The sequence below is a fragment of the Primulina tabacum genome, chromosome 13 (assembly GCF_025594145.1).
Source record: "Primulina tabacum isolate GXHZ01 chromosome 13, ASM2559414v2, whole genome shotgun sequence".
Classification (NCBI taxonomy): domain Eukaryota; kingdom Viridiplantae; phylum Streptophyta; class Magnoliopsida; order Lamiales; family Gesneriaceae; genus Primulina; species Primulina tabacum.
The window spans coordinates 36931599-36942558 of NC_134562.1; the positions used below are offsets into that span (position 1 = coordinate 36931599).

General features: G+C 34.5%; 1 protein-coding gene across 3 annotated transcripts; it reads left to right on the forward strand.

Annotated features, from left to right (window-relative positions):
- The first annotated feature begins 710 nt into the window (after positions 1 to 710).
- Positions 711 to 10326, forward strand: LOC142521765 (vacuolar protein sorting-associated protein 35A-like). 3 transcript variants are annotated; one of them, XR_012814381.1, is made up of 23 exons: positions 711 to 975; positions 1094 to 1190; positions 1295 to 1418; positions 2057 to 2242; positions 2835 to 2922; positions 3047 to 3103; positions 3195 to 3284; positions 3367 to 3489; positions 3629 to 3703; positions 3770 to 3829; positions 4406 to 4522; positions 5192 to 5431; positions 5507 to 5569; positions 5807 to 5896; positions 6786 to 6875; positions 7688 to 7777; positions 8474 to 8542; positions 8630 to 8710; positions 8843 to 8950; positions 9125 to 9228; positions 9478 to 9591; positions 9680 to 9947; positions 10117 to 10326. XR_012814381.1 is itself a non-coding variant. In XM_075624956.1 (22 exons), exons 1-22 carry the CDS (start codon positions 880 to 882, stop codon positions 9888 to 9890), a joined length of 2373 nt encoding a protein of 790 aa, XP_075481071.1. In that variant the 5' UTR covers positions 711 to 879; the 3' UTR covers positions 9891 to 10326. The 3 variants fall into 3 exon arrangements, 2 of the variants coding, with proteins under 2 accessions (XP_075481071.1, XP_075481072.1); XM_075624956.1 differs by having other exon boundaries at positions 9680 to 10326; XM_075624957.1 differs by lacking the exons at positions 711 to 975; positions 1094 to 1190; positions 1295 to 1418; positions 2057 to 2242 and having other exon boundaries at positions 2905 to 2922; positions 3047 to 3086; positions 9680 to 10326.
- The last annotated feature ends 634 nt before the right edge of the window (positions 10327 to 10960 follow it).

A 10960-nucleotide genomic window follows, 5' to 3' on the forward strand; every position in this document is an offset into this window, starting at 1 on the left:
AGGACCACAACACGTAACACAAATGAAGAAGTGTTTTTTTTATATTCGCACACTCTATGTGATCGAATATTTCTTTTACCAATGAGTTCTAAATAAATATCAAACCTATGAATCTATTTTATTTGTGATTTTGTGTGAATTAGAATGAATACAAAAATAGACTACGACTCCGCTTCGAATTCGAATCAAGAAATAATCAAAAGTATTGTTTCCAGCTATCTCAATTAATCAAATTTCTTAAAGTTCCTTTTCGGTCATTGGAGCCCGCGTCGGATGACATACAATCTATTTCTGATCTGAAGCTTCGTTATTAATTCAGTTTTAGTCCATTGACGAAGCTCTTGAAAAGAGAAGTAAATTGATATTTTCAATTTTCAGTAAAAATCGTGTCATTTAATTAATTTATTATTATTATTAATATCTAGATAAATTAAATTTTATGTTAAAAATACAATCATCACCATACTTGCTACGCATCAAATAAGAAACCTAGAAGAATTTTTAGTCTATTTGTTGTATGACTAAATATACCAAATCAGCATAATTATATGTTCGTATTTTTAAAATAAAAATAAAAATTATGCATATTTCATCATAACATGGATTTAATATATATATATATATATATATATATATAATATCAAATTTATGTTTTTTAGAAATATAATATAATATAATTCCGTATTTTTTGTTTTCGAAAAACCAAAAATCAACTATACGGTCGCACATTAGAACGGTGGATGTGAAATGAAATTGGCCAAAAACACCATAACTTCGATCGCCTTTTCGCAGTCACTGTAAACGCTTCTGGTTTGCTGAGCTCTTGGGAATATACGCCAACTATAACTTCGGAAACCTCCGAAATCAAGAGTCAAAGAGATGATGATTTCAGACGGAGTTGAAGATGAAGAAAAGTGGCTGACTGCTGGGATCGCCGGCATTCAGCAGAATGCTTTCTACATGCATCGCGCTCTTGTACGTATAATTGGAAAATATTTGTATTACGTATTCATCGGCGTGGGCTTGTGTCGATGTTTTTGCGGTTTTGATAAACCCTAATTATATAATTTCATTTGGGTTCTTTCAATTGTAGGATTCTAACAATTTGAAGGATGCTCTCAAGTATTCAGCTCAGATGCTGTCCGAGCTTCGCACTTCTAGGCTTTCCCCTCACAAGTACTATGAGCTTTGTACGTGAACGAAGCACAGACATTCTAAATTCGTTTGGTTTTGCTTCGATTTTTTGTTCTCGTGATCTTAAAGATTTTGTTATTCAAAATTATATCATGATTAGATATGAGGGCATTTGATGAATTGAGGAAACTAGAGATCTTCTTCAAGGAGGAGACTAGTCGTGGCTGCTCAATGGTTGAGCTGTATGAGCTCGTCCAGCACGCTGGCAACATTTTGCCTAGACTGTAAGGATTGTTTCCAGTGTTATACATCTGCTGGGGTCTTCGGTGGTGATATTATAATCTGTTTAGAATCTGCTTCTGGATGCGATTCAATTGCTTATTAATTAGAAGCTAAAACATGTTCATCGAGGAAGAGGAAAGGATTGCATTTATTTTGCGAGTGATGGTTTATTACTTTTGTTTCCATTTGTTGGTCTGCGTTTGTTCCTTACCTCTGAAGTTCCCATCAAGAGGCAATATCAATTGTTTTACTGTTGAAGATTTTATCCTATCTCGTGCATGCGATATGCAATCTGTGTTTATAATTGTCAACCAGTTAATTGGTATATATTTTTTACTACACATTTGCGAAATTGCTCACCCCATGCACTAGGTTCCTGCCTTCTCAGGGCTTGTGACATTTTGGTGTATATTTATTATCTTTGAAAGTAAGTAGGCTGTTTCCTCTACTTGAACTATTGTTCACCTGGTCACTCTGTTATAGCCATTTCTGTGCATTCAATATACTCTACGGATAGAGGAATACATAGAGTTGAACAATGAATCAGTATTTATGTCTCTCCAAGATCTGCCATCTAACGAAAAATATGTCGAGGTGTTGCAATTGGTTCTTGTACTTATCGCCATTTTCTGTTTCCTAGGTACTTGCTCTGTACTGTGGGTTCTGTTTACATAAAATCCAAAGAAGCTCCTGCCAAGGATATTCTCAAAGATCTTGTAGAAATGTGCCGCGGCATCCAGAACCCTGTTCGTGGGCTCTTTCTTAGGAGTTATCTCTCTCAAGTCAGTAAAGACAAATTGCCTGATATTGGTTCTGAATATGAAGGGTAATACGATGATGTTATTATTAAGATCTTGCGTATTCATGAATATATGTTCAAGTATTAAAAAGTATAAGAATCAATAAAGAAATGCGTGGCCTACACCATGAACATCTAGATTTTATGCGTAGATTTTTCATCAACTGCTGTTGATTGCATTCTACCCCACCTGAGGTACTATCTGAATTTAGATGAATGCCAGACTAAGTTACTGCACAAGATACAAAAGTGATTACAATTTTGTTTATAATTACGATTTGCTTTCATGTAGATTAATATCTTACTTGTTGATATGTGTATTTTCACTGCAATTTGAGGTGTTAACATTTCCGCCAGTCAAGTGATGTAAGAAATGAGGGGAAAGTTAAGTACTTTTATTGTAACTTATTGTCAGTTGTCTTATATGAACAAAATATTATTTATATCCCATATACTTCTGAAACATGTGTTAGAACCGTGGTTAATGAGTATACATGGATGTATATAGATGCTATGTTTCTCCCATGTTTTATATTCACATTTGTATTCGTTTCCAATACACATGCCACATGATGTGATTGTTCTTATGAATTCCAAAAATGGCTATTGTCTTCTACAGAGATTCCGATACAGTTATTGATGCCGTCGAATTTGTTCTCCAAAATTTCACGGAAATGAACAAACTTTGGGTCCGAATGCAATATCAGGTAAAACAAGAAATAACAAACTTAGTCTGAAAAATGTAGCATGGTTTATGTTCGTTCATGTGCAATTTTTTAATGCATTCTATAATTTCTAACTTGTCTTGCCACTGCCCCTATTTATTTTCAGGGACCAACTCGGGAAAGGGAGAAGCGGGAAAAAGAAAGGAGTGAGCTTCGTGATCTTGTAAAAACAAGCTGTCGTTTGTCACGTTTCTTGAATCGTTGTTTGGGTTTAACTTGCAGAATCTTTAATCTGTTTCTCTCATTTTGATTAGGTTGGTAAAAACCTCCATGTTCTCGGGCAGATCGAGGGTGTTGACCTTGAAATGTATAAAGAAATTGTGCTTCCCAGAGTTTTAGAACAAGTAATCCAGTGACTTGGATTAAAACATTTGTTTCCATTTCTCTGAAAGTAATGTAATGGATACACCTCTGTTGTGCATTCAGGTTGTCAACTGCAAAGATGAGCTTGCCCAATACTACTTGATGGATTGCATAATTCAAGTCTTTCCCGACGTTTACCATCTGCAGACCCTTGAAACACTATTGAATGCTTGCCCTCAGCTTCAGGTTGATGCATTCTTCTGCACTATAAAACGAACTCTATAATTCTTCAAGTTATGAATTCATGAACTAAGTCTTCTATTTCTCCTTTTTCGTGTCACAAGTCATGCTGAGTTTACGCTCGTTCTTGATTGCTTTTTCTCAGTCCTCTGTTGATGTAAAAACAGTTCTTGCTCGGCTAATGGAAAGACTTTCAAATTATGCTGCTTCTGATGTTGAAGTAAGTAACTGAGAAAATTTCATTTGATTCAGTGTGAGATATTGTTCTCAGAAGTTTTTGTTGTAGGTATTACCGGAACTTTTTCAAGTAGAAGCGTTTGCCAAGTTGAACAATGCTATAGACAAGGTATCCTGCCTAGTTTCCTTTCGAAAGTCGAAAATTTAAGACCTAATGGAATATGTTTTTGAATATTATAAAAATTCTTACTTTGTCGTATTTGTGAGGATACTAGGACCAATCATGACTTAAAAATTAATTCACAAGATTAGTCAAGATATGTCTTACAGTTATTATTATGGGATATAGTGAGGTTTACCTCTGTCAGAAAACACATTGGTGAGAATTGCCCTTAATTATTACAGGGATAGATGCAGCCAATCATTTTCATTTGGCTCAATCCATTCTTGTCTGCTTGCATGTAGTTTTTTTATTCATGTAAACATTTGTGCTCATATGAGTAGCATAAACTATGCTTCTTTTGCTTGAACTTCTTCCTGGTTCAGCTTGATGCAATATAATGCTCAAAAATCATTATGATGAGTACTTGTACTTCTAATCATTATACACGTCTTAGTTCATTATTGTTTTTTAATAATAAGTTTTTTCTTTCACGTTGCATTTGAACAAGCATTCCACTATTAATTGACTTGCTAGGAGAAAATTTCTTCGCACTCAAAGTTTAAAGTTGGTTCTTGAATGCAGGTGATAGCAGCACAAGATAATATGCCTATTGTTGGAGTAGTAACTTTGTATGCGTCTCTATTGACATTTACTCTTCAAGTACATCCTGATCGGCTTGATTATGTTGACCAAATTCTTGTAAGTTAATTTTAATCTTGAATTAGCGATCTCTTCTAAATTATTGTTATTGAGTTATTTTTATTTCTTTCTTGCCGCTTACCTTTCTGTTTTTCCTATTGTCGCCCCTTGTGATTGATCTGATCATTTTATTATCTAATTTAATTTAACTAAATGTTTTTAAATAGCCTTTGCATAAGCATTGATATTTGTAGTCACATACAGTTGATTTACAAAAGTCATGTGCATCATAATATCTCTCTTTTTTTTATCATGCAATTTTCATGTTCTCAGACACTTGCACGACAAAAAAAAAAGTAGGAAACTGATTCTACCATATACATAGAAAAGTAAATGGCGTAAAAAGAGTGAGAAACAAAGCAAGCAGCTCAGTGAGAATAGTGAATTAGGACCTGATATTCTGCTACTGAGTGCCATGAGAAGTCAGCGATAATTATTGGTGAATAATGGGACAGTTATCTCCACTGAAGAAATGGGAGGAGATGTGAATTTTTTTATTACCCTATTGAGTGCTTCTTCTCTGCAAAAAGCCGTTATGCTTTTCATTTATGCCCTAAAGAACCCTTCATGAGTTTTCAGATGTTTAAATGTGAGACTTATGCAGGAATTGGACATTTGAGTTGTTTGTATTTTAAGATTATGGATTGGATCCTTGCCATCTTCCTGCAGGGAGCATGCGTAAAGAAACTTTCAGGAAAAGAAAGGCTTGATGACAGCAAAGCGACAAAACTGATCATTTCTCTTCTAAGTGCTCCACTTGAGAAATATAAAGATATCGATACTGTGTTGAAGCTGTTAAATTATCCTCTTGTCATAGAATTTCTACATGGTCAAACAAATAAGGAGATGGCAAATGTAATTGTTCAAAACATAATGAAAAACAGGACTTGCATTTCAACTGCCGAGAAGGTATATGTTTCCCCGATTAACTTTAAGTTAACTGATGTTTGACTGCCTTTTGACTTGGAGTTATTGATCTTATAGGCAGATGCATTGTTTGAATTGATTAAGGGGCTCATCAGAGACTTGAACGATTTTCATGATGAGGTGATATGGATCTTTCATATCATGTGGCTTTTAATTGTATTTATTTAAGGTTGTTTTTTTAAAAAAACTAATTTTACACTTGCTTGCACTATTGGTAATTCAAACCTGGGGACTAAGACCTACTAAATTAATTACCCCTCAACTGATTACGTTATTTATTTAGGTTGCTGAAACACAACTCTTGGATGTTACCATCCTCTTTTGTTCTGAAATTTGTTCTTTACCTTGTATCTTCAGCTTGATGAGGAGGATTTCAAAGAGGAGCAGAGTTTTGTTGCACGTCTTATCCAAATGATGCACAGTGATGATCCAGAAGAGATGTTGAAGGTGATCTTAAATTTATGCTTCAAATTGATATATGCTCCAATTTATCTTTCCAATGGCAGTAAAACTTTGAATTTTTTCCATCTACGAACCCTGTGAACCAAAGGAGAACCAAAACCCGAACAATCCAAGTGACTCCCTGGTGGTTATAATGAGTGAAAAAATCACCTCCGCTACACCCACACGTGAAAGTTGTCTACGGTAATAATATTGATAAATTAAATATAACATATATGACGAGAATATAAGAATAAATATATATTTTTATTCGAAGTGTGGACTATCTGAGCATTTTAATATAAACTTATATACCAGAGCACAAAATAAATTATCTGCATTATAAACTTTTTGTGATCATTTTTTTATAATTCTGTTTCATCGTTGATCCTTTCACACCAGTGACTTCAATATGCTCCATACCTGTTATTTTGGGACGACATAGTTACATATATACAGTAGTTGAACAGGTCATATCCTTTGGGTATAACGACATTTCTCACCTGATGATTGAATGCTCCTTCTCTTTGTTGTGTGACGAGAACACTCCTTTTGTAGATTAGTTGACGTGATGTAATTCCATAAGCTATGGGGTATTTTCAATTGTGTTGGATGCTCCTCAGTTTTTTTACCACAATTTGATTGATGTGCATCTTCTTCAAATGCAATGTTCTTTCTTTTAGCAACTTTTGTTGTTTCTGAATTGCCATGAACTTAATGAATTATCCTACCTAAAGTGGCCTACTGTTCTGTATTTACCTACTGGCATTTGAATTGCAGTTCAAGTGTTAAATAGTTGGGAAAATGGTTTTATGTGTTAAAATAGTTGGGAAAATGGTTTTATCTACTGGGTCTGCTTCATTTTGGTGATATTCAAATGTTTATTGTTTCCCAGATCATCTGTATTGTGAAGAAACATATTTTGACAGGAGGAGCAAAGAGACTGCCATTTACCATCCCTCCGCTTATATTTAGTACCTTAAAGGTATTAAAAAAAATTCATGTTTTTTAATAAGTTCATACTTTACACATGATCCTTTTAGCACAAATATGATAAGAAATTTGGAACCTTGTGTATTATATGGTTTAGGATTGGTGTGTGCAATGGTACAAGAACAAAGATTATGACCGCGGCTGTTCGACGTTCATTACACATTATGTTCTAACCCATTGGAGTGTGTTGGAGTGTGAAAACACGTCATATCCTATTCCTAACCCTTTGGAGTGTGTTTGGAGTGTGAAAACTCATAATGTTGATTATTTTCTTCTACATGGAATATACACTGTATCTTTGAAATTGTGCGTAGAAATTGGTGCATTTTCAACCTTGTGGAAGATTACAATCTGGTGTTGAACAATAACCTCACAAAGCTGAACTAAATTTATCTACTCCTGCATAAACAGTCAGATTAAGTTTTACAATTAGGTGTAATTTAACCCATCGAAAGGCTCTACAAGATGCAGACTCTAAATCTGGGAATAATTATTATTATTTGATAAGATTAGCTACGTCATGGATCCTCAAACTTTTGCTCTGTTCCTGGTGCTTCATTCAGGTAATATATTGACAACATTAACCTTATTGGAGTTGTTTATGATTGGAGATGTAGAACAGGAATGAGAAATTGTAAACCATACTTGGTATATTTTACGTTCATTGGTGTTAGAATATTGGTGTGTATCATTTCCACAATGGTTTTTTGTGCAAACCTGAAGCTGCTTCTTTAGGGCAGGTGTGGGTGTCTCTTTTGTTTTAGCTATCTGATGTCTGCCTGAGTTACACTTGTTCTCCTGCAGTTGATAAGGCGACTGGAAAGTCAAGATGATAGTGTATCCAAGGAAGATGACTCAGCTATGCCAAAAAAATTATTTCAGATAGTGACGCAGGTATGTTAGTTGATAAGGCTGTAGATTAAACCGCTGTTGGTTTGTTTATCTATCAGCAAAATCTTTGTGCACTGTTTTTTATTAGACTCCTAGGTACTGTTTGGTTCAAGTACTTGTAAGTATTAATATAAATAGTCCTATCATATCACTTGTTTTGTACAAGTATTATTTATCTCGATCAATCAAATTATTAATTATTTATTTCACATCAATCAAATTCGTAATAATTTATCTCACATCAATCAAATCAATAATATAAAATTACGATATTACCCTTAATAAATAATATTATTAATATTCTATTAATATTTTCAACAATGACAAAATAGTAATTTCATATTATCTCAAATTTAATCAATCAAATCAATTAAATCAAACACTATATTAACTATCATTTTCTATTTATTTTATTATTGCAAAATATTACTTTATCTGTGTACTATATATCTCATACCATGAACCAAACGGTACCTTACATACTTCGTTTCGTAGTTGACGGTAACTAAACCTTCTGAGATAATTTACTTCAAAAATCTTATCACCCCATGTATTTATTTATTTTTCTTCTGCTAAAATAGTTTGAAGAGATCTTCTCTGCGTGCAAAGTGAAAAATTCCCTTCAGTCTGCAGTTTCTATCCAATTGAAGCGTTGCCTTATTCTTGCCAATGAGAACTCTTATTATTATTTTGTTATAGACGATTGAAGCTTTGTCCAGCATTCCAGTTCCTGAACTGGCTCTAGGGCTGTATCTGCAGTGTGCTGAGGTAGTTTATCACCTGGAGTCCTCAGTCCTGGATGGAGTTAGTTTAATTTATCTGACCTATGCATACTACTTTTTTTCTGATTCTCAGGCTGCAAATGACTCTGATTTAGAACCTGTTGCATATGAATTTTTCACTCAAGCTTATATTTTATATGAAGAAGAAATCACGGTGAACTTCCTAGATTCCTGTCTTATTCCTTTTGTTAGCTATTAAATTTGTTTGTTAGCAAATTGCCAGGTTAAACTTAAACATCCATGCCATGCTTATTTTGTTCCATTTGCCTGAATATTTCCTCCACAGGATTCGAAAGCTCAAGTAACCACCATACACCTAATTATAGGGACACTTCAAAGAATGCATGTCTTTGGCGTTGAGAACAGGGATGCATTAACACACAAGGCCACAGGGGTAAGCGTATGTTGTCATAGTATTAAGCAGATAGTTTTGTTGTGTTGCTTTTTTACTCTATGGTGTATTTGCGTGTATAGACACACACACACAGAGGAGAGTAGAAGAAACACTGCATTATTTGATACTATAAGAACGAACTTATCTTTTTCCTTTTTTGCTCTTTCGCTCTAGTATTCTGCTAAGCTGTTGAAGAAGCCTGATCAATGCAGAGCTGTCTATGCATGTTCCCACCTTTTTTGGCTTGATGAAAATGACAGAATCCGGGATGGAGAGAGGTGGGTTAGCACAATCTTGGCATCTATGGCAAGGACACAATCTTCTAAAGTTTTGTAGTAATTTTTCTGAACATGGTTTACCCACCCAGATTTACATATGATTTTTCTAAAAAATAATATTTTGCCAGGCAGAAAAAAAATCTCTTTGTTTCATCGCTACATGTCCGATGGCTTGAGAATTCTCAACCCGGCCTTACTATTTTCAGTTGGGTCTCTCCTTTCTTACAACGGCTTCTCAATTTCGTGTAGGGTCTTGCTTTGCTTGAAACGTGCTCAGAGAATTGCAAATGCTGCGCAACAAATGTCCAGTGCAACTCGAGGGAGCAGCGGATCAGTTTTACTCTATATAGAAATATTAAACAAGTAACGACTATTACTAATGCTATCCTTCTTTATTGCTGTTGGCCTTTATATTTATCAGAAATATCTAATGTTTTTATTTCCTTTTCAGGTATCTCTACTTCTACGAGAAGGGGATCTCACAGATTACTGCTGATTTAATTCAGGGCTTGATTGAATTGATCACAAGTACAACAGGTGGTGAAAACACGACACTTGATCCAGCAGCAGATGCTTTTTTTGCCAGTACGCTAAGGTACATTCAATTTCAGAAGAACAAAGGCGGTGCAGTGGCAGAGAAATACGAGCATATCAATGTCTAATCATCTCGGCTGACTTTTACCGATAGAGAATTGGAAGACTGTTGCCTGTTGATTTCGGTTTGTACCCATTTCACTCCAAGAGTATGCTGTTTGATTCGGTTTTGGGGCCCCTATGTTCTGACATTTGATATCAAAAGTGATTCTGCTATCGAATTTGTGGATAGGTGTATAACTCTATTCAAAATAATAATAAATATTACATCATGTGTCTGTGTTTTTACGACAGAAAACGTTGTTTCTTAGATGAAAGTATCGAAGGACGGATGCTGCGGAACGGCGTGAACTCATTGTTGATATTTGAGGGCTTCTTGTATTTATTTGATTGTGATATCGTTTTCTTTTGCAAGAGTTTTTTTTTTTTCCATTGGGATTGTAAAATATATTATTGGAAGGACACTGGTTATGGATTGTTAAACCTCGTGCTGCTTAAACGATACATCGGTATCGCTCAAATTCTGGAGCCGCAAAGGTTCATTTGGTCGGCTACTTTTTCTTCAGTTTACCTGTATTTTTATTAGGAAATCTTTTACTCGAAGTAGACAAGGACCGAAGTCCTTATGACGTAATCCAACAATCTATATGGCAAAATTTACGTCACACTTTGTGTTCTAATTTCCTTCTTAACTATATTTATTTCTCCTTACTATTTTTCAGAAGATATTTATTGGTACAGGTGAGTGTACGATTATGGAATGTCTTTTAAAGTAATTCATTTTGAGGTTTGTTTATATATATTTTTATGCAAAATTCGGGACATCATTGTCACACATTACATAGTTGATAGCTTAATGTTTATGCTTCAAGGTTTATACACAACAACACACATTGTATTCAACGCCATTAACCAAGGAATCTTATCTTTAGCTTTTTAAAAATTGACGAAAACTTTATTCGGATTCTCGTCAAGGAGAAGAAAAATGGCGGCCAATAAAAGGTATAAAATTAGAAAAAGTGTTGCTTAATATCTAGGCAATAGAAGCTCTATGATTATCAAGAATTTTGAAATGTTAAAGCCAACGAGTCCTACGAGTGACAACGAGTCAACAATACATCCAAAATTAGACGAAATG